At 52.4% G+C, this 23,662-nt stretch overlaps 1 protein-coding gene across 2 annotated transcripts in view; it reads right to left on the bottom strand.

Moving 5' to 3' along the window:
• Positions 1 to 1,659: 1,659 nt before the first annotated feature.
• RBPMS (RNA binding protein, mRNA processing factor) overlaps positions 1,660 to 23,662 on the bottom strand; it is a 195,855-nt gene continuing 173,852 nt past the window's right edge. For both annotated transcript variants that reach the window (XM_065947461.1, XM_065947460.1), the window contains 3 exons: positions 15,234 to 15,303; positions 8,669 to 8,770; positions 1,660 to 1,886 (listed from right to left, as the gene is read on the bottom strand). In XM_065947461.1, coding sequence (XP_065803533.1) covers positions 8,725 to 8,770; positions 15,234 to 15,303 — 116 coding nt within the window. In that variant the 3' untranslated portion in view covers positions 1,660 to 1,886; positions 8,669 to 8,724. The remainder of the gene's footprint in view (positions 1,887 to 8,668; positions 8,771 to 15,233; positions 15,304 to 23,662) is intronic.

Raw genomic sequence — 23,662 nt, 5'->3', positions numbered from 1 at the left:
GGTTGTTGCCCTTGCGTGGAATTGAGCACTGTGACCTCCCTCCTCCTCTCTGGGGACAGAGAACTTGGTGAGAGTGGTATAGGTAAAGCATTTTATTGCTTGGCTATCAATGCCTGTTTTATCACTTAATTGAGTATATTTCTTACTCTTAATAGTCAGTAGAAAACCACAAATGTAGGTTGCAGAGTCTTTGTAGGCTGAGGTGGATGTGCGGTCTGCTGAGTGCAGTAAAAAGACATCAGGAGAGAGGTATGTGTCTCCCCCGTGAACCTCCTGTGGGGTCTGGAGGGCTCAGGGCCACAGGGTCCCTGTGGGTCACCAGGCACCCACAGTAGAGCATTTGCACAGGCTCTCCTATATCCCTCCCTTGGTTGCTCCGTCCAGACCTGAAAATGGGAACAAAATCTGCCACTTCCTGGATTGCAGTATGGGATGTACTTGGTTGGTCTTGCAAGAAGGAATTTGCCAAGCAGTGATGTGACAGCTGGAATTAGCACTTTATTTTTTAAAATGACAATAGAAAAGTACCTTTAAACAGTTTATAAAAGCAGAACAGACTGTGTGGAAGTTGCTCTGTTTTCCTTGGAAACAAGAGTCCAGAACTGTCACCATGAACCAGGTGGCGCTGGAAGCCTCAGCAGTGCTTGGGTGCACCGGGGACACCCCTTGCCAGCATTTCTCGTAAGTTTAAGAGCCTCTCACCCTTGGCTCTTGTTTGTTTTGTGATGACCTTTAAAAGCGTCTTGACACCTTGATTTCTAATAGAAAATAAGAAAACTAAAAACCCAACACCAGTCATATATAATGATTATATAATCATTAGAACATCAAAATCTTCAGCACACCGTGAGCAGATCAATAAGAGAGCTTGTGGTCATGTTTACTATGTCAGCAGTTAAAAATTCGTAGGTCAATGTATGTTTACACACAGCTCTTCCACAGTGGGGAGAGCGTGAGGGACTGACCTGCGCGTGGAGGGAGTCTTGAAGCAAGCTGACCTCTTGTCATTGCTCACGCATCTTCCCCCAGGCCAGTGTGGCATAGTGTCCCAGTGAGTACAGTGGGATTCAAGGTCAGGTTTTTAAATGGTTCATCTGGCCTGGTGCTGCCAAGACTCAGGAATACCAGCTCAATTCAACTGATATTCTGCAAATCGCTTGGGAGGTGGGAGGTGCCCACTGCGGCCACGTTGGCAGGGCTGGGCTCCCAAGCAGAGGCTTCCCCTTCAGACTCAGCACGTCCACTGTGGGTGTCGTGCGTCAGCGGGGCTCAACGCAGGAGCCTGCTGTTAGAAGAAAAAGCAAGACCCAGAACTTCACACAGTCTGTATAGTCACCTCTGGAGCTGCTGGGCGTGTTAAGGGTGCAGCTCGATGAGGAATCTGCACCGCACCAGCAGCTGTAACCTCTGTCGCCACGTTACTCACGGACCCAGGCCAGGTAAACAGATTTCTGTACATTCACCATATGATCCTGAAAATTCTGATAATATTTTAAACCATGCCTCAAACATGCAGTTTATTTTAGAGGAAAAAAAAAATAGGTATTTTAAATTACAAGCACTCAAAAGTCAAGCACAAAATGTGTGATCCAACCCAGTGTAAGATCATCCATCCTGTCACTCTTAAAATGTTTGGTATAAAAATACTCACTCTCTTGGTTTTATCATTGACATCTTTTATGTTTCATTTGAAAATATCTCCAAACTGTACATAAATGGCAGACCATGCGTTCACAAATAACACACTATTTCTTACAATTATACAGTGTAAAAGAGTAAAACATTTTTTTATTATATATATATTTTTCTTCGAGAAAGACAGATGTGTGATAGAGGCTGTGGCAAAGTCTTGAAGGGCTCAAAACTGGGCGAGGTGTTTCTCAAGCCTGAAACAGAAAGGAAGTGTGTAAGAGGAGCTGATCTCATAACCACGGACAGTCCTTTCTCTGAGCCGCAGGGCTGTATGCAGACAACGGTGGATGGAAGTCCCGGCTGAGAAACCCCTGGCTGCTCTTCAGGGCTCTTCATGTGATCGTCTGTGTAAACACAGAATCCACTCACCTTCTCCACAGCGAGACCCTGCACCAGAAGCCTGGTGGCCTCACAGTGGGGAGTGAATGCTTCATTTCTATTTATCTCTTACTAGAAACCTCCTTCCCCTGCAGTTGCAAGGAATCAGTCATACTTGCTTTGTGGTAGAAAAAAGGGCCTTTGGACAATCAGCAAGACTTTGCCTCTGCCAGAGCCCTGCCCTGGTCCCAGGAGTCTCAAAACACATCTCAATTCTGTGTGTCTGAATTTACTCGGTGGCGCAAGTGCTAAAGAACCCACCTGCCAATGCAGGAGATATAAGAGATGGGGGTTCAATCCCTGGGTCAGGAAGATCCCCTGGAGGAGGGCATGGCAACCCACTTCAGTATTCTTACCTCGGAAATCCCATGGACAGAGGAGCCTGGCAGGCTGCAGTCCAGAGGGTTGCAGAGACTCAGACCCGACTGAGTGACTAAGCATGCGAAAACGCTGCATTGTCCTACTCTTACTCATTTTACTTCTAACTCCCCAGTCCCTTCTTTTCTTACCAATAGGTGAGACTCAGATAAATCTGTAGGAAAGGGACTAGAATTTTGTGTTTGTGTAATGACAGCTGACTCCCATGTACATAGTTTTAAGTCCCCTATATTTGAACTTTTGAAAGTTGTGATGTCCAGTCAGGTAAGTTCACGTGTCTGCAGCAAACCATACGTGCATGCATCCTCTCCAAGTGGTTGTACTTTACAGTATAGAGGACTGGTATATGTTTATCTCAAGCCCAGGATGTATGGAAGCAAGTAGCTGGCACTACTACGAAGCGCCAAGTGCTAGCAGTGGAAACAAAAGTGAAGGTAACTGAGTGTGGAGCAAGAGGAAAAGATGGAATGGATGAAGAGAAACTGAAGAGCTTTGAGACGCAGGAAGTGGAAAGGGGATTTTCTTTGAGGAGGCACAGAATGGGAACGTAGAACAGTAACACAAAGGTTGCAGCAGCTAGTCGGAGTGCAATCCAGTGTTACCATATCATCTATGATAAGAAGAAAACTACAACCCAGACATCACTGGATGGTTGTTTTTTTTTCAAGAGAATAGAATTGACCAGCAAGGAACCAGAATCGGTGGTGCCATCAACGTCAGGCATGAGTGAAACTGCACCTTGCCTTCCATCTGCTGCTGCTGATCCTTCAGCTCTCTGCCCCCCTCCAGGCAGTCCTGTTCTTACCTGTTCCCTCGATCCCAGCCCCTGTAGGCCAACTGTTGTATTCCTGAACTTATCACGGGGACTGTAGGGTGAAAAGTATTATAAACCCATTACAGTACAGTACTGTTGTGTTACTTGGGTACCTAGGCTAACTTCTTTGGACTTAAGAGACATGCTCTTGAAGTGAAACTTGTTTGTATGTAGGGAACTTACTGTACTGCCCTGTGTTAAGACTTATTTAGGAAAATGTATTAGCAAGGAATCCTGAAATTAGAAACAAATATAAACACTCTCAAACATAGCTGATAAGATGACCTTAACATTCCTATAAGCCAGATCTGTACAGTGGCCAGCTGGATCTGAACTATGAGCCAATATATCTTGGCCCCGCCTAGTTTTTGGATGACAGTCCAAACAGGTAAAAATATGAGCCACAAGCCGTTAGACTGAATGCAGCAATCACATACCTAGGGGTCATGGGGAAAAGTCTGCGAGGAGAAGGGTGTTGATTTTGAATAGGGATATGGTTCTCTGAAGTTAGAGTAGCACTTACCCTGTCTCTTCAGCCTGTTGCAGTTATTACCAACTGATGTGCTAAGACTGACGATTAGAGAAAAGTGTGTGGCCCCCTCAGGTTGAGAAATGCTTCCAACTTAAGCTCAGCGATCCCCACCTCTTCCCTCCACTTTCTCGGAAACCGGACTTGTTCAGCAGGAGGTGCCCTCCTCAAGGAAAACCCCGCTCTGATTCCTTTGCTTCTCTCGGTGCCCAGCACAGTACCTAACCCCCCTGCCCCCACTACTTGCTCAATGATGGAGGAATCTAAGTGGGCAAAGTTTAACGCTTGCATAATAGGAAATCAGAAGCACAAGAAGCAAAAAAAAAGTCATCCATATTCATCATGAGCAGTTTGCTGGCTTCTAGGTCTTTGTGTATTTTCACAACTATATCACGAATGTCTACCAAAGTACCAAAGCTACGCGATTTTGATAACCAAGAATATACCACAACACCAACTTCATCTGGAAGGATCCATTCTTAAAAGCCACATGTCTTCTGCCCCCTGAATCTTTCTACCCAGTAGAAATCACGATCGCGTCCAGGTGAACAGCAGGAAGCAGCCCTGGGGTCCGGACCAGGGTTAGGGAGGGTCACATCAGCTGCCGTTCCTTAATGACCTGTCGCGCTTAGGGCCTCTCGGCCCCCCGTCTGCCCAGGGAGCATCCCCCGTGCCTACCCCACCTCCCAACCTTTGTCCACAGAGGAGGGGAAGCAGCTTCAGGAAACTGGAGGCAAGGCCAGTTTCCTTCCTCCACACTCTGGGCTCATCAGGCCTGGAATGACAAGTCCTACGTCACTGCAAACTTGGCGCCGCGCCAGCAACCCAAGCTGCGGACATGGATTGCAGAAAAACCGATTCTAAGGAGCAGCAGTTTCCACTTCAGAACAACTCACCAGGACCGCAGCGGGCAGCCCCAGGGCCTGGGAACCTGAGGGGCCTGCAATGGACGACAGACTCTGGCAGCCTGCGGGCTTGGAGAGCAGCAAGACCGACGGCCTTCAGGGACTGCGCAAGCAGGCAGACAACCCTTCCGCGGTGGGCGCACAGCTTTAGCCCCTGGAGGCAGAGCCTGGCTGGTCTAGGCTCGTTGATGCCTCTCGGGAGCTGAGGCCACCTTTGAGAAGCGCACCGTGCCCGCTTGGGCCGCGTTCTGGTTCCACAGCCAGCTCCCCCCATTCCACTCACCTTTGTGCTGGATGTTTCTACTCAGACTCACCACCTTGCCTTCACATACCCCACACTCTGGGGTCACTCTGTCACCCCCTCACCAGCATTACCATCTGGGGCCGCCTCACCTGGTGTATTTCCACTTGATTCTTCATTTTGCTTTGGCCAGCCAGATGACAGTTCCTAAAGCACCACCGCCCCCGATTTTCAGTGCCTCCCCAAGACCCTCAAAAGCGGCGTTAAAATCCCCTTTCAGCAAGACGATGCTGTCTGTATTCGCACCTCCTCCCTTCTGCTAGTGTATCTTCCCGCACACAGACCCTCCCTCCTATCTTTCAAAACTCAGCTGAAGCCCCACTTCCTCCAGCCTTTCCTGGTCCCTTCAGGGCTTTCTCAGCACTTCACAGGCACTCTCCCCATCCAGACCACTTACTCAGATTACACAAGGATCACCTTGGATTATTTTCATCCCTAAGACTCTCTCCACCTTCCTCTACTGCAGACACTTGGGACGTGAGAACAAATGAAAGCAGAACGATGGGCCGTGAATGGGGAGAGGCCCAGAGACTCGAGCTCCTAGTCTTGTTGATGCCGGGGCTGGGCTGAGAGCAGGGAGGTGCCCGGAGCCCATGCGGAGCTTTGCATGCTGGCCCTGGGGGTGGATCGGGAGTCGCCACAGGAAACGGGGACTGGGAAGGCACCCGCCCAGCTTTTTGAGACAATAAGCCCACCTGGCTTCAGGATACTCTGTCCCCTTGCCGGGTTTCTGAGCAGAAAGAAAGGTGGATGGAGCTGGCTAACCTAGGCTGAAAGGCGGATCTTTTGGAGTGAAAAAGGAGAAGGAAGGGGGTACGAGTTGATGGCTTCCTGAGGTTTTCCATAGTGCTGGGTAAAGGCCGCTCTCACATGGGAAAAGAATGTGTCCGCGCTGCCATAGCTGTTCCAGACTGAACAGAAGGTCAAAGTGTGGCTATTTCAGTCCCTGTAAACAAGGAAGGGGGTTTAGCTAGAAACGGGAGTTCAAACCTTGGAATGTATTAACAAGGACACTTGAAACGCGGCAGAGACCTCCGGGAACACAGCACTGGGGCGGCGCTGCCGGGGAGGGGGTCAGGCCCGGCTGTGCAGACAGCAGACTCCTCACAGAGCCTTCTTGAGGGGGTCAGCCGCGCCACGTGACGGGGTAAACGGGAAGACGTGAACCACGTGGCACCCGGCCACTCTGAAGGCAGGGGAGAATGTCTCCCGGGTCTAAAGCAGCTCCCTCCAGCTGTGTGTTCCGCAGCGCTGGGGACAGCTGCTGATGTGCGTGGGTCCAGGGCTGCCCTGCTGCCGGTGGTCAGAGCCGTGACCCCGAGGGGCCGCTCTCCCCAGAGGTGACGTGGTAGGTTCAAGTCTATTGATCCAAGCACCTTACGAGCTTTTTTTTTTTCCTCCCAGCAGTAAGAATATCCTGTTTTCTACCAATCCATCCCTATATACTTGACCTGTTTCCTAATGATTTCTTTCCCAAGAGTTTTTCTAACATTTGTTCATTTTTACTAAAAGTCAAGTAAGGAATATTCCCTTCTACCCAAATCCCAATACCATATGACTAAGGTTTCTAATTAATGAGTGGTTTAGTTTTCATTTTCTGTCAGCTTTTTAGTGTTCACACTAATTTGTAATAAAAAGACTAGTTAATGTTTAAAAAGGTTCAGTCGAAACATCCCCGGTGGTGCAGTGGCTGAGACTCTGGGCTCCCAACGCAGCGACCAGGGTTCACTCCCTGGCTGGGGAACTAGATCCCACGTGCTCCAGCTAGGAGTTAGCACGCCGCAGCTAAAGATCCTAAGCAACACAGCTAAGACTCCATGGCACAACCAAATAAAGTAAATATTACGATAGAAAGCTTCACAGTCTAGTCTCCAGGGACCAGTCTTCTATGGTTAGGAACTCTTCGCTAACCTAAAGACGCAGCCCCCCTCCATCTGTGCAGTCACTGCCCACGGGAACAGAGTGCGGGCTGGCGGCCCCACTGTGGGAGACCCTCCCCTCCGCCCAGCCCAGGACTACCTCTGCAGGGCTGGCTGAGCTGGGCGGGGACGTCTTGCAACTCCCTGGGTGGCCCTGGGACCCGGAAGCCTCAGCAGGACAGGGCTGCTGCCGAGCCACCTCCTGCGTCCACACTGGCACCGCCCACTCACCCAGGTTCATCTGTGGTCAGACTCCCAGCTGCCTCCCCCCAGGACCAAGCCCTGGTTCTCCTCCCCCTTGTCACCAGGCCCTCCCACTGTCCACGGAGTCACCACACGCTCCAGCTGCGTCCTGACGGGGCTCATCTGTCTGTGCCCCAATCACTGAAGTCTGGGTTGATTTATTACACTAAAAAAAGTAAGAAAAAAAAAAACTTACTCTAACCTGCTTCTAAAGTTATATATGGGTGGCTTTCAATTGGTCCTTAAATTTCCCCAGAGTCGGGGAGAAAGCAAAATAAAATCTTGTCTTTTTACTGAGTGGTAACATCAATAAGAATACCGTGGGCACTTCATTAAGCACCATGACAACAGGAAGATCTGACCAACCAGAAGCCTGTACAACTGGTGGGTATCTGTTGGCTTTCCCCAGTGACGTGGGAAAAACGTTTACCTGTCAGTAAGTTTGGTTAGTGTCTCCTGCATTGCGGGCAGATCGTTTACTGCCTGAGCCACCGGCGACGCCCCAGGTTAGTCTGAGAAACACAACTCACTGGGGGAAGAAAGACCCCACGTGCTGGAGGCCAGCTCCCCGCACGGGCACCACACGCCCCTCTGGAGGACGGGAGGGGGTGCTCTGAGCACGTGCTTGCTCACCTCCCAAATGTGGTAATGACCTCCTAGGCCCGACTGCCCGATTCTCTGTCCTTAGCAGGAATCGTGTTCTCCTTCTGACTCATCTTTGCTTTATAGGCCCCTCACAGGGATGCAGTCTGCCACCTTATTTGGGCTGAGCTGTAACTGCGGTTGGCTTGCCCCTGGCATTCCTGCTGTCCTAGGTCAAGCTTTCCAAAAAGACTGGAAGCCCCACGCACGGTTCGCCTCTGGGAACTCTGCTGCACAATGGAGATCTCACTGCACGGCTACAAGCAGAACTGAGCGGTGACAGCTGGTATCGACGGAAAAGTCACCCAAATCTTCACCACCAGAAAAGCCCCGCAGTTTAGGAGGAATCCAGTGAGATTCCATTATGGTTCAGTCACGCTCAAGGCCCATCATCGCTCTATTTCTGAAAAGGCTCATCAAAATGTCTCTTGAGCCTTAAGAAAGGGCTACACTATATTTAGCATAAATGGATTAATAAGAGGGATATACATACTACATCTGAAGATTTCCACCAAAAGTGTTAATTAAAAAAAAAAGGCTCATAGCTAAGTTCCCTTCGGTGCATGATCTCATCCCCGGATGCTGCCAGATGAGAAGTGTCGACTCTCAACCAGGCATCACCCAGCAAAGCTGCGAAGACCAAGCACTGAGCCACACGCTCTTAACCTGCAGAGCTCACCTGCTCTCCTGGGACGACGTCTCTCAGCAGGCGGCAGCCGGAGCAGGTGACAGAGCTCGCCCCGATCCCGAGCACCCACCCCGCATGGGAGGCTGGTCCCGACCACACTGCTCTATCTACACGGTCGTGCCTGGCCCAGGACACGCTGCTTCTCGGGAGGAACTGTTCAGTCTCGCCTTGGAACTCACCAGCACGCTCCAGTTTTGTAGAACAGCTCGAGAACAGTAGCCACTTGAAGATTGCATTAATACCCACAAGACAGATTGCAGCCACCATCACACACCTGGAACCTGGGGTGGAGAAAAGAGCAGCCGTTAATACCAGTGACGTCCACGCCGGCTGGTTCCGAGGGCAAAGAGCTGAAAGGCAAAGGCCCCAGCACCAAAGGCCTCTGCCTGCTGAGCCCGAGGACAAACGCCGCTAGGAGTGACGAGGGTCACAAAGGGCCCGCGATGCGGTGGAGTGGAGGAGCCTCTGCGGGGCGGGGGTGAGGCGGCCGGCAGCAGAGGGGGGCTCCCTAATAACTAGGCCAGTGGGGAGGGCACCTGGAGAGAGGGGTGCCCTTCAAGAGTACCAGGGTGTAAGCTCCTCGGGGGCAGACTGGCAGGGCCTCTGCACACACATCCCCACAGGCTATATCCCCAGGACTGGCCAGAAGCCTCAGGTACCCCTAGAGGAGGAATCCGAAACCAACTCCAGGGGCCACCCCAGACCCCAGGGTCAACTCTGCTCAGCCCAAGGCAAGGAGTCCCTCTCCAGAAGAACCACCTACTAGAAAACAAAAACCCACAGCAAACACGTGTGAACATACATCCTGCTATTCCCAAGATCTGAGAATTTTGAAACACTAAAAGGGACAGAGCGTCAGTGGGCCACACATTTTTGAATGTTCTTCCTGCAGGCAACCGGCTGGTTTCATCAAGAATTTCTGGTGCTGAGGAAGCCCAAAGGATGGCCCACATGGACCCCATTCCCCACTAACATTCCTCAAGTTCTCAGCACTGCTCTTCTTCCTAGGATAGAGCACCTGCTTCAGGCAGGCTTTGTGAATTGGAGGTCGACTGTACAAAGTTGACCCCAGGAGGCTGCAGGGAGACCCATGCCCAGCACTGAAAGATCACTTTCTTAGGGCATTTCTCTTCTCAGAACCAAGGAAGGGGGGGGGAGTTCTCCCCAGAATGTCACTATAAAAAACATTAAAAGATGAATAGATGTGATTCTACTTCCCTAGTAAAACTTGGGTTATCTGAGGACAGAAAAATAAATATTCACCCTGCAAACAAAACGTCAGCACTCACCCAACTTTCCCTGGCCTTGTCCACACTTGCCAGGCGAGGGAGGAGGGGAGACCCCGAGAGGCCCTGGGGCGGCGGCCAGACCAAGGCTGCATTTTTGGGATGCTTGTTGTTTAAGAAATCATACTGATGACCAGATGCCACTCAGCCTCTGGACTGAAGCTTATCGTGATGACTCAGGTCTGGTGATTTTAGAGTCCTGGGACCCTAGCTTCTCGCCCCAGGTTCTGGGACCACGGGGGTTTTATCAAGCCGCTCTTTGTAGTTGTTAACATCAGCAAATCTTGTCTGCACACTGGGCAGGCAGACAGAACGCATGGGACAGAGTCTGCTCTGTAGACACCCCAGGAGATGACTCCCTAAGGAACACAACACAACAGAGGGGAGCCCCAGGCGTTCAGCGTTAACTTTATGGGGAGCACATGGGCCTTCTGAACCTGCACCTTCAGCCAAGCGGGGCTGATGGTGTGAAGGGTCGGGGCAGAGGTGCAGGTGGGTTCCTGCAGGCGGCCCTGCCCTGCACCTATGGGGCTGCCCAGACTCAGTATTCTCTCTGTGAATGTCTTCCAGGGACCGGACCGGCAGCTCCCTGGTGCATGTGCTCAGAGGTCTCCCAGCCAGAAATAGACTATGGACAAGGGTGGGGTGAGGGTGGTCACAGAGTCTGGGTTTGCAGATGAGCTGGTGAGCAGATGCCTGGTGTGTGTGAACTCCCAAAGCTGGAAGGGACGCTTCGACCCCAGTACCTGGCAGGAGGCGGGTTCTCAGGCCCATCCCTACTTTTTAATGCACACAGGAAGCAGAACAGACCAACCCCAGACTTCCAGGTGGCGAAAATCACAACCAGGGCATGTAGACACCCCTCTCAGGGCAGGGCTCATGAACTCGGGTCTCCCAGGTTCAGGGGTGCCTGCAGTGCTTTTAATCGTCACCCGGCTCAAGCCTGTTCACTTCGATTTAGCAAAAGGGGAGGTGAGCAGAAGAGGAACAGAGAGGTTGAACTGTTCCCTAAACTTGAGTAAAGTGAGGTTTGTTCTGGGGCTTCCCAGGTGACACTAGTGGTAAAGAAGCCACCTGCCAATGAAGGAGACCTAAGAGACTCAGGGTTCCATCCCTGGGTCGGAAAGATCCACAGGAGGAGGAAATAGCAGGCCACTCCAGTATTCTTGCCTGGAGGATCCCAGGGACAGAGGAGCTGGGCGGGCTACAGCCCATAGGGTCACACAGTCGGGGCAAGACTGAAGTGACTTAGCAGGCATGCACACACAGGTTTGTTCTTGAAAGGGAACCCCATATAAATATGGGCGAGCTTTCATCTCTGCTCCTCTGTACAAGGAAGCACCTGCAACCCTTGACTTTTGCCTTTTTTTCTCGTTCGGCATTTTTCCATTAGCCCTTCTCACCACCTGGCCTACTGTGTTTTAGTACTTTATTACTCTTCTCCCTGTTGTAGAATGTCTCCACCAAGGCAAGGGTTTTGTCTGCTTCTGTCCACTGCTGTATATGCAGCACCTAGAATAGCCCCTTATGCCCTGCAGATCTTCCCTGAATATTGATTGTGTTAATCTGCTTCAGTGTGATTGAAAGACCTTGGTTCATAGAAGAAAGGGAATGGCCCTGGGGCCTCTTCTAGGGAGAAGGCGGGGGTGATTGCAAGAGCCGCAGCAGCTATCGGGGCACCATGAAGACTGCCCTTCCCACCCTGCTGAACTCTTAAGTTCTGCCTGGATATCCAGCTCCTGGACCCTCTGGATGATAGCCATATACCCAAGGCTCTCCTGTTCACAACCAAAGACAGATGAGGCCATTCCTCCCTGAAAGTCAACAAAACGAACAAACAGCTTCTAATCCAGCTTCGTTATCTCTCTTGCTGTCCCCTCCTCTGATTTGGTGAGGCTGTAACTACATGTGCCTATAGTTTCCATGCTGTGGTTTTGGTCCACGGCCAGGAAAATTTCATGAGTTTCTAATGAACACCCTCCCACATCCACTCCAACTCTCTCTCTTCCCCTTTTTTTCTGATTTATTTGATTATATTCGGAAATGCAGGAAAACTGCATATCCAGGAACTCCAACCAGGAAAACTGCGTAACCCTTATTCCTTCTAAGGAATGACTACAGACTTGCTCGAGTGTCCTATTCTCAAACCATCTGGGAAATTGATCACTTCCAACTCAGTATTATGTATTCCGGGATTCTCTATCACATGGCTGAACCATCAGCCAAACTCTGTAGTGAGGTACACACACTGCAACCAGACTAAACATCATCTGTCAAGCAAGATGCTGAACAAATTAAAGAGTCAATAACACCCAACCACTGAACAACCACTCTTCTAAAGGCCTTACTTGACGCCACTGATCATGGTCCACATGCACACGCACCTCCTTAGGAGCATCCTGAGTGGTAATTCTCCTTTCACTCTGAAATGTTTGTCCATGGCTCTTGCCCATTAGAACTGAAGCTCTTCAGGGGTACAGACTAGTTTCACACATTTCTAACATCTATCACATGGGAGATACATAACACGTGTTTATTTAAATAACAGAGAGCTCGTTTACTTTTCTAGTCACCGATTTCCCTTTAGAAGTATGAGCTCAGCGTGGGTCAATCAACAACTTCGATGTATTAACATGTCTTTTGTCACCCAAATGTTCAATATTCATTTACATAACCAACCACCGTGGTCACAGGCATTAGTTTCTGCAACACCACCCCGACTCCCAGTCAATAATGTGTTTAAAAAATCCTTGAGGGCCCCCTGGGGGAACAGGCCTGGAGTCTTCAGGGTCCAGAAGAAGGCAGAAGTGATGGCCGGTCTGCTCCCAGGTCCTCGTGTCTGACACCAGATGTCACTCCTGCTCCTATTCTGGGGCCACTGTTCCAGGCGGGAAGGAAGCCCTTCCCATTGAGAGCAGAAAGGCCATGTGGGTCACCAGTGGTGACATGGGTGGCACTTAATCTTCACTTACCCTTTTCAAGAGACTCATTCTGCTATAAAATCTTTGCCATTTCATCGGCACCACTGTTTTCAGTTCTAACTTACATTTCCCTGCGATTACTCAGCCTGGATTATTAGCTGTCTCGGAAAGGGCTTGGTCCAAGAGACTGGACGGAGCCTGAGTAATGGGGCCCTGCTGAGCTGGTCTAACTTCAGGCGGGACGGGAGACTGCAGCCCCAACCGCACTTCGGTGTAATGAGCTCGGGGATCTGTCTGCCTCCCTAAGCACCTCCTCGCCCCACTCGCATCCCCCAGACCCCAAGGAAGGCGCCTGGCCCGAGGCCCGAGTTTATCTCAGAACAAATGATGCAGCCACAGGAGACGAGACATCTTTATGTGGATCTGACAGTGTTTCAGAAGTCGTACTTCAAGGGGAGCTGCCGGGGGATGGGGGGGCAACTGCCAGCCCTTCCCTGGTGCCCACGCCGCCACTAGGTCTCTGGGGATGGAGGGAGAGCTCTTCAACTGCTTACCGATCACGTCTTCCCTTTGTTCTTTATAAACGCTTAAAGTAAAATCCTCCCTTAGGCCCTATGCCGCCATCACCACCTTTCGCCAACTGGAAATGCCAGCATCTCACACTGCAGACCAAGCAGCTCAACACTGCCCTCTCCTAAGGCTCCGGGGGGCCCCCGCTCCCGGTCCCTCTTCACTGGGGACAGGCTGACTCCTGACAGTCGGGAGAGCCTCCAGGTTCTGTCCCACTGGCCTCCCCTCCGACGTCAGTCATCTCCTCAACTGTTAGCTGATGCTAAAAAAAAAAATAAGCCAGATCTACATCATACCCCGTGATCTCCTTTGTGAGCGTCACAGTTTCCGGTTTTCTTACCCTAGACACCTCTAGGTGGATGCCTACCAGCCTCCGAACATTAAGAGGTAAACACGGTCACGAGAGAGAGGTGTGTGGGGACAGTGCCTTCTGGAGCTTGTAGCATGACCGTGCTGGACCCACGTCACCTGCTCAGAGAGGCAATTCCCACAGAACGGAATGACTAAGGCTTTTCAGAACAAAGACACAATGGCTGGGGATATAGAAATCAAGTGTGAAAGTTAATTATGGGGACTTCCCTGGCGGTTGAGTGGTTAAGACTTCACCTCCAAATGCTGCGGGTGCCTGTTCAATCACTAGTTGGGAAGCTAAGATGCCATATGCCTCATGTTCAAAAACCCAACCCAACCAAAAAACCCTTCTATAAAACAGAAGCAGTATTGTAATAAATTCGACTTTAAAAATGGCCCACATAAAAAAACATAATAATAAAAATTAATTATGGGCAGGCATATTGATAGGAAATTCTGTACTTAAAGGGACTCTGGAACACCTCAAAACTTAACATTTGTGTTTTCAGGCAGGGAAAAAAAGTCTCCCTTAGATAACAAACTTTAAGATGTCATAAAATATTTTAAAGGAACATTTTAGGTATCTACCAAGAACATTTGAGATACAATTGTCATTCAGTAACATTACCATTTCATTCAAGTGTATTTTAACACACAGAGAAGAATATCATTCCAGAATAAAGGACAGATACAAGTAGCTTTAAGGGAAGAAGCCTGGTGTTTCCCCCTCTCATCACAGATTAGTGACGTGTTGACAGATGACTACTGTTCCGAGGGTTATAGGTATGAGGGCCAGTGGTTCAGGTTCTGGGTAAGAGATGAGGGCAAGGTTTCCCAAGGTGTGTTCTAAGTAAAACCTGAGTCTCCCAAGATTCTCTGAGAATTCTTTAAGAGTCTCCCAAGATTCCTGGTCTCAAGTTTGAGAAATACTGCATCCTAGAGTTTCCTGATCTCAAAGATTCACAATGCTCACGTTGTTATAAAGTTTCTGATAATTGCTTGGTGAAGAAATCTTTTTAGCTCCAACCCTAGAAAGCATGCAAGTCTCTACCCGAGGACAAGTACTCTTTGACCATACTCAGAAATACACTGGGTTAGGGGAAGGAAAGGTACAATCGTGGCTTATTGAAGTTGATGTCTTCCAGCACAGAAATGTCATCCCTCACGTTACTTATTGCCAGAGGAAGAATCCTGACGGGTCGGAGGGTGGACGGACACGGGCCACCCCTGGGGGGTGGGGTTTCTGAGGCTCTGATGCCCATCGCTAATCCTCCTGTTTGGCGAGCCTCTGCCTTCTGACCCAGGACGAGAGCCCTCTGGAAGCCCTGACCTTTTATGGTACCCAGAATGTCAGCAAGTGAAATCCGCCCTCAGCAGTCCCCCTGGAAATGGAAACGAAGGGGCCCTGAGCCACCAGCTGAGACTTCAGGTCAACAGGGCAACCTGCCTGAGCAAAGTCAACCTCAGAACTCTCTGGGCCACGTGGGGCTCTTGAGGTGAGTAAGCACCTAGGAGTGGGCGCTGGAGCAGGCCGGGGCCGCCCGGTTACAAACGTCTGCTCTGTCCTGGGCCCGTCCAGGCACAGGACACGGTTCTTGTTGAAAGCAAGTACTTACGTAGGATTCAGCAGAACTGACGGGACTTCCAGCCCTGAGAAGTAGCCTCGGAGGGAGGGAGCCAGCGCATCTGGAAGACACGTGGGCAGAAGGCTGTGAACCAAGGCCCCGGATGCATGCCCACTCCTCACGGGGCGGCCGGGCCCCCACCCCCTTCACTGTCCCCAAGTCCTTTGCCTGCGGGTAGCTCCCCATCAGGGGCTGAAAAGCATCAGAGCCGCATCCTGAGAATGCCTCCAGAGGACAATGCTCTCGGGAGCCCCGGCGGCCCCCTGCTCCCAGCCTCCTTTATAGCCAACGGCCACTGCTGGGCTGAAATCTGCCCATCGAGCCACCATCCCCATGTTCACCCAGCATCACCCAGGCTGGGGGACCAGCCTGCCTAACGGTTGGAAACTTGTCTGTTTGGTCAGGAAGGGACGGTTCCTGACACCATCCATGCCAGTGGTCGAGTCAGGAGGGTTTTTGAGAATCTGCTCCTGTGCTTTTAGAAAAGGCCTCTGGGGTGTCTGGTACCCTGTGGCCTCTGCTCACTCCATGGGACCCCGCCTCTTCTGTTAGGTTTCCAGAATGCAAGGCAAGCCCAACCCACAGATGGACTGTGATGCTGGGTGCACTTGGCAGAATGCTCTCCATCCTGTATGGAGGAAAATGTGAAAAAACAAAAGGGCGAGTGCCCTTCGGCTTGAACAGATGTCCATCTATTGGCATCGTGGGCTTTGCCCCTAAGCATTTGGACAGAGGCGAGAGATGAGAGATCGCCGTTTACCCCTACTTCCATTTATACTCCCCACCAGCCCCTGAGCATCACAGGAAGCAGCGCTGGGGCTGGGGGAAGGCAGGCAAATTACAGCAAAGGCAGAGGCTGCCAGCAAAGGACCTGGAGGTGGTACCCTCTGCAGCACGGCAGGAGGAAGTCTGCTCCTTATTTCAGTTCACGGGAGCTCGTTTCTAGAGTGGAATGCGATTCTGGGAGGAACTTTACCTGGGCAAATCAACTTCCGTGGTTTAATACAATCAAATCTGCAGCAGAACCCCTTTTTCACAGCCATCTTATTTAGCTCTCCAAAGCGTGAAGAGATGAAGCAGCCCTCTGGCTGGCCCAGAGGTGCAGGGGGCCTGGAGACCTTCCACCTCCTCTTACCTGATAGGTACAGGTGGGGAACTCGGCCGAGGGCTGGGGATTCTGAGTGGTGTCCACCACGGTCAGAGCCCAGTGGGCCCAGGGCTGGCTCAGGATCCAGGGCTCAGGCTCCTCCAGCTCTAACTAGATCCTACAAGCTGGGCTGTCTGGGAATGCGCCCAAGAGGGCCTGCATCGGACCCTGGCCTTTCCCCGTGGGGCACGTGCAGAAGTCTGCAGGCCCCTCATCTTCGACCCCGCGGGCATCCTTCACTTGAGTGACTGTGTCCCTCTGACTGTCATTCTACCGTGAGGGGCCACACTGGGGACGCCATCCCCACTCGGAGCAGAGGGGTCTGGCCTCGCTCACTCCCTATACCAAGGGTGTATATGGAGCTTCTGCCTACACCTGGACTCATGGCTTTGTGCATCTGAATCCACTTGCTCACTAAGCAAAGGGCAGAGTTGGAACTGCCTTCCTGAGAAGCCCTTGGGCCAGCTGTGCCTTAGAGACCCGCCAGGGCAGAACATCAGATATGACTAGGAACGGGTTGACCAGCCAAAGTGGGGCCTCCGAATCGGGAGGATGAAGCTATATTCCTGGGGGTGCCACCAGCTGGTACTGAAGCTCTTTTGGGACCGAACCAGAGTCTTTTCAATACTCATAGCAACAAAAGGGCCACGGATCAAACCTTCGCATGCAGGTAGGCTAAAAACACGTCACATGGGGAATTTAGAGGGTGCAGAACAAAGGAGGGAGAGATAGAGGGGGAAACGTAGGAGGCAGGGGTGGAAGGGAGAGAGCGAGGGTAGAGGACAGGGGAGGAGGGGGAGAAGGCAGAAGGGAGAGGCGCAAAAGAAAAAACTCATACCTACCCATGGCTTATGGCTTTGTGCATCTGAATCCACTTGCTCACTAAGCAAAGGGCAGAGTTGGAGCTGCCTTCCTGAGACAGGTAGTAAAGGATGGGGCGGGGGCACAGCCCCGTGGCAGGTGGGGGGCTGGGAACCTAGACACACAGTGGAGGGGGGATGGGTCCGTGTGCACCGGGGTCGGGGGGAGCAGTGGCGGCGGCCGGTGATGCCCAGGTGCGGGGCTGGGGCGCAGAGCCCAAGGCGCGCTGGTGTTTCACGGGAGCCCGGGGGAGAGGGGGGACCGCAGGGTGGATGGCATGACTCCTGTTTCGGTGCAAGTGACGGTGACAAGGAGCTTCCCCCCCGGCCCCGTCCCGCACACCCGCTCCAGCCTCTCCACGCACACACAGCCTCGCACTCTCCAGGGCACCCGCCGGACCGGAGCCCCGTGGGTGATGGGCAGGCAGATGCTGAGCCCGGAGGCCAGGAGACGCCGGGCTCAGCTGAGCTGAGGCACAGTCAGCCCATGGGCTGGTCCTCAGGGAAGGTGAAGGGGCGATGGGCCCGAGACCCACTGGGACTTGGCCACTCTTGTGCATGCCCAGAAGGTAGGCTCTCCCCCGCCGCCCCACCCCCCCCAAAGGCTGCCTCCTTCCAGCTCTACGGGGCTCAGCGCCATCCCCCTTCCAGCAGGAGCTGGTCAAGCCTGCGCTTGCCATCAGCAATGTCCCCGTGCCCAAGGAGGGCAGAGCAGCGCCAGGGCTCACGGGCAAAACCCCAGCATAGGCAGCCAGCCCCGGGGGAAGAAGTGTTCTGTGCTAATCACCGCTCTCCTCTGAGAAAACAGAGTTCATCCTTACGCCCACTCAGACTGCCGTTCTGCTGTGGTTTCTGGCTCCCGGTCACTCGTGGCCACTCCTGCCCCGCGCCTAGGGGCTACTTAGACGCGTCATAAACACTGGGGAAACCCATGACTTGCTGACTCTGGCTTGAGGGGCCATCGAGCGTGGCTGACCTTCCTCCTAAGGCCACCGTCCTGATCAGCTGAAAAATGCAGCGTGCTCAACCCCATGTACCTCACAATGTTGTGTGCAATTCCGGGAGCCTCAGAAGTCCCTCAAAGAACCTCTAACATAACAGATATGATCCAAACTGATCCTGCTATTGCTCTGCACCAGAGACTGCTAGACACAGCGCGCAGACAGCGCCATGTGAGTAAGCAGCATGGAAGACCCTGGGCGCTTCCGCTAGAACCTCATCCTGACCCTTGACAGTCATCCCTGTTTCGATTCACCATCCAGGGAACACACTGGGGTTCCGCCATCGCGCTTCTTGAGGAACCTTTCTCCCCAAGGCAGCAAGGGGTTAGTCTCCACCACCTCAGCATCATACCAGCTCCAGCGACTGGTGACAGGAGGAGAGCAGCCAGATAAGAAATGACTCGGTGCAAAAATAAAGTGCTAAAGAGGGGGAAATACCATAATACATCCATCCTCTTCCATGTATAGATGAGGGACTAAGGCCCAGAGGATTCAAATACAGTGACTTCACATCCTCAACAGTGTTGCCAAGGATAGGAAGACCGACCCTGACTGGGCTCCAGAGCGGGCTGCCTGCCTGACCCACTTGCTCTCCTATAGCGGTTTTTGAGGAGCACCCACGGCAAAGCACCCAAAAGGCTACTATTTCATTGTGCTCTTCCTTCCTCGTGACAACGCCATCATCATCCCACTTGCCTTCAGAAACAGTCACGAGAAGTGCTTACTAGGCGGCTGGCTCAACTCCTGGGAGCCACCATTAATAAACATCCCTCGGTTTAGCTCTTTTCTTCTCTGTGGACTCAAGAGATAAGTCTAGACCAGTGGTTCTCAGAACATGGTCCCCCGACCACCAGCATCACCTGGGACCATGTCTGAAATGCAGAAACTGTTAAGGGGAGGGCTCAAGCACCTGCATTTATCAAGTCCGCCAGGTAACGCTGCTGCATATGCATGCTCAACTTTGAGAGAGCCTGTTCCTGAACACGGTTTCCTAAAGGGCAGCCGGAAGAAGCGAGTCAGGCTCTGCAGTCAAGTACCTTTGAGAGAAAAATGCACTGTCTCAGCAGATTCTAGATCCACATCAGTATGGGAAAATTTCCGAGAAGTTGAAACAAACCTGTCTGGCCTTATTTCATCCTGGGTTTCCTAAGTTTATCAGATCACATCGTCTCTTAAATTACGTAACAGTGTTGAGAAATGCTGGTCTGGAAGGTGCCTTCCAGTGGTGACATTTGGCGGATGCGGGAGGCTGAGTATGCCGATGTGTCAACCAGCTCTTGAACAAAACTAATCAGAGCTGGCCATCACCAGACCAGCTGGTTCCCTGGCTGTCTGATCTACAAGGCATAGTCGTGACTTCCCTTTCCTAAGGCGGGTGCTGGGCCTGCATGCAGACTTCCCAGCACCACACTCAGAACCAAGCTCTCTCTCCTCTTGAAGACATGGAAGATTCTTAGGCGGGTTTCTCCCACTGTCCCCAACACAGAGCCCTTAAGACTCTGCTAGAGCTTTCTCAGCCACCAGCCACTCATACGCTATTTAATCATGATCAACTCTGCCCCTCCTGACTCCGGCTCTATGGCTCTGCTCTAAAGCGGTGTAAGGTCAGGTCCCACAGCAAACTCTGCTGCGGGCTGTGGAGAGGCGGCCAAGCCAGAGACCTCATCTGGTCCAAGAAAGTTCAAACTCACCCAACAGACCCCAGTGATGATTCGCAATTACAACAAAGATGACCCTAATGATGGGATAAATTACAGGATTCTGTGAAACACCAGCGCTCCCCATTGCTAATAAAGCATTTGCCAAAACCAGAAGAACACTTGCCAGGAATTTCTCTACCCCACAAGATGAGGCCCATTGAGGATCACTCCCTAAAGGAACGTCCAAACCCCACGGTCTCCCTCCGCCCCCTCCTACTCTTTCCAAGGACAAGGACACAGAATTGCAATCAGCATTTCTTACTATTTCTTTTACAATACTCTTTGCCACGCGACTGAACAACTCTTTGCCTGGGGCGATTAAGCAAGTGGCTGTTACCCAGACAAAAATGTCAAGATTTCTGTGAACTGGTTCAAAGTTTGAAGTTTGCCACCTGACCCACTCCAACAGCTGGGGGTGGGGTGGGGGGTGGGCAGAGAAGGCCGAGGCCAGGCCCCAGCCCCGTGACCTTGCAGCATCTCTGGGTCTGAACAGTGGGAGGTTGTGGGGTCTGAGTCCAGGCAGCCACAAGGTCTAGATCCCAAGAGCAAGGTCCTAGGCCAGTGAACCCCTCCCGCTAAGACCAATCAAGGCCGGACTTAATTAAACATAACCCTTCAGGGATCATCTTCTCTTCCGGCCTTTTCAGATCTCTCCCCATCTCTCCTCAGCACCAGCTCAGCTCACGCTTCCAAACAGGCATGCGAAATGTGCTCAGACATCCCAGAAGTTCACTCAGGACGCCACTCGGGTGGAAGGCACCCAGGCGTGTAACACCCTGTGTCAGATTAAGTCCGCAGCGCTGGCTGGTCATCCATATTTAATTCTGTCAGTCTGTTAATTTTTAACTATGTTTGCTATCAAGGGCCATTAGAGGTCTCCGGGAGCCGGGGTCGGTGGAGCGAGAAGCGCTCGGTGGCAGAGAGGATGAGACTTGGAAGCCGGGGCGTCCCACTTTCCCCTCCTGTCACGGGCTTCTGGCCTTCCCCACCGGCACTGCCGGCCTTGAATAAAACATGATCCCATTTGGAGCTCGTTTTCCTTTTCGCCCCTGTCACCACGGGTTTTCTTCACGGAGTTCACTTGCTTTTTAGGCCGCCTGCGTCTTTTAATTCCAAAGTTTCTTGGGAGCCTTTCTTGGTTCTGCTCCTGAAGCTGTTTGAATCCATGTCCTCTCAGATGGTATCTGGGACTCATCCCACCAGAGGCCAAACACTTGTGGGGGCGGCCAGCAGAGTTGCCCCTGCCTCCCCTCAGCTCAGACCACAGCTCTTCTTGCCCGACTCCAGATGCTTCTCTTCTTTATCAAAGTGTGAAGCCTGGGCCCTCGGGTTTCTGCTGCTGGGGTACCAGTCCTGAGCCCCTGCATCCTAACTGCTTCTTAAGCTACAAAGGGAGGTCCCAGGCATCTCTTCTTGACCAAAAAAATAAAAAATAAAAAATAAAGGAAATGGAAGAGCTATTTTAACAGTAACTACTGCTCTATGCCAAGCACTTTACTCTTTGCCTCAAAATAACGCCGTGAAATAAGTGGTTCATTCTTCCTACTTACAGATGAGGAAACGGAGGCTCAGTGAGGTAGCAAAATCAACAGAACAAAAGCTTGCCTAAAGCCTCCAAGTCAGGAGCATGGGTGGAACCTGTCACTCAAATTGGGCCTGTTGGATCTTCGGCACTGATGCCCTCTGCACTGTTCCACCGCGACAGGCAGCCGGTTTAGCAGAGAACGGGCGGTCCCAGAGGGGGGCACCCAGCTGAGACTCACGGAGCCTTGGGGGCTCTCCCTGCTCACGAGGTTGGAGGGATGCAGGTTGGGGGAGACACACAGCATTGGGGGGGATGTAGCCTTACAGCTGGAAAAAGAAATTGGAACCTGGAAAACACAGCGCCCTCCAAATGAAGGCAATCCTGCCATCTGCGCCCTGATCAGGAAATCTGCCCCGGACGGGGCGTGGGGAGTCCGGGCCTCTGCAGCCGGAGCAGCAGCTTTGATCAAAGGGACCACTGGACCCAAACACCGGCTCTGGACTGCTCTGAGGCCGGGAAGGACAGGGCAGGGGCATACGTCACTGCCTTATGAAGAGGCTCCTTGGGTCTTCAAAGACCGAAGAGCAGAGGGAAGGGCAAGAGACAGGTCAGGTGGGACAGAGAAGGTAAAAGGGGGCAGAGCATCTTCTAGGCCAGGAGTTGGCTCCCGGGGGCAGGGGAGGCGATGTTCAGCTAACAGGACTAGAAGGAGAATCATCTCCTCCCACCACCCAAGGCACTCAATGTAGCCCCATTACCTGGATACCAGGCTGGGCAGAGTCATAGTAGAAAGACTGGAGGGAGAATGAGCTAGAAGGCCCCGGGAAGGACGGGCGGGCTGACCAGCATCTGAAGACTTCTGAGTAAAGGAACACATGTGACCACTGGTCTCTGGGAATCCAGCTGTTTCCTGTTGGGGACAGGCGTGTCCGGGCCTGGCCTGCCCCCGGGGGGTGGGGGGCTCCCTCCAGGGGCCACGTTCTCCCAGAGCCGGCACCGGCTGCAGGGACCACAGTGCTGATGCGGGCAGGCATCGCTCGTGATGGTGGGGACCGTCATCCAGGCCTCATCTCGCTCACCCGATCCTCAGCCACCTTCCCAGCCTCTGATCTTCCCTCGGGCTGCAGCCACGAGGACTCTGCGTTCCCGCGGGCATCCAGGCTAGACATCCTCAGTGTCTGAACCAGCACAGTTCACGGGGGTAGCTAGTGCTGGGCTCACTTCTCCTTGAAGATTCAAATGCACCTTGAAAGGCTAACGCTTTCTAAGCCCTTACTGTGTGCCAGGCACCCCTGTTTTACATGAGGGAGTTTTAGCCCCACTTTGAGTGTTGCTTAGTCCTGTCCGACTCTGTGACCCCATAGACTGCAGCCTGCTAGGCTCCTCTCTTCATGGGATTGTTTTTTTAGGCAAGAATACTGGAGTGGGTTACCATTTCCTTCTCCAGATCTTCCCGACCCAGGGATTGAACCCAGGTCTCCTGCATTGCAGGTGGATTCCTTTAAGGAACTTGAGTCAAAGTCACAGAACCTGTAAATGGCAAAGCCCGCATCTGACCAGGGAGCCCCAGAAACCTCAGGCCTTCTGTAGTTGGCAGGGGAAGAGCCCCCTAGGGAGGGGCTGGGGGGACTGGAACAGGAAAGGGGGCGCGGTGCTCACGAGAGGCCGGGCTGTGAGCACCACCCCTGCCCCGCGCACCTTCGGTCTCCTATGGGAGCTGAGCCAGGGGCTCTTAGGTGACCAGAAAGTCAAACAGAAACAGGGAACGAGACAAGGCTGGTGCGGTCAGGAGACAGACTGCCAGGGCGTGGTTCCCCCCGCCCCTACTCTGACCTTCACGGAGCTGCAGGTTTAAAGAGAAAAGCAAATGTCAGAGGATTAATCGTTTCACTTATGCCCGAGAACAATTCAAAGCCTTGAGCTGAACTGCCTCAAAGGCAGTCCTTCAAGGCTGGGGTCTCTGGGGCAGAGACCAGCCCCAGGGCTACAGGATAAGACGTGTTTGGGAAAGCCAGGCCTGAAGGATGAGGCTGTCAGGGGGAAGAGAAACCACACCCGAATCTCCTGACGCCTCCCTTTCCTCTGGGAGGCTGGCGGCTGGTGAGGGGCTGAAGTCGCCTCTGGCGGGGCAGGGCGGGGGGGTTCTGCTCTCAGGCCCAGCATTTCAACACTGGCTGCTGCCCTGTG

Source organism: Muntiacus reevesi, chromosome 10, assembly GCF_963930625.1.
Source record: "Muntiacus reevesi chromosome 10, mMunRee1.1, whole genome shotgun sequence".
Lineage (NCBI taxonomy): Eukaryota > Metazoa > Chordata > Mammalia > Artiodactyla > Cervidae > Muntiacus > Muntiacus reevesi.
The sequence above is the reverse complement of the archived record's forward strand: the minus strand, read 5'-3'. Positions and strand labels throughout refer to the sequence as shown.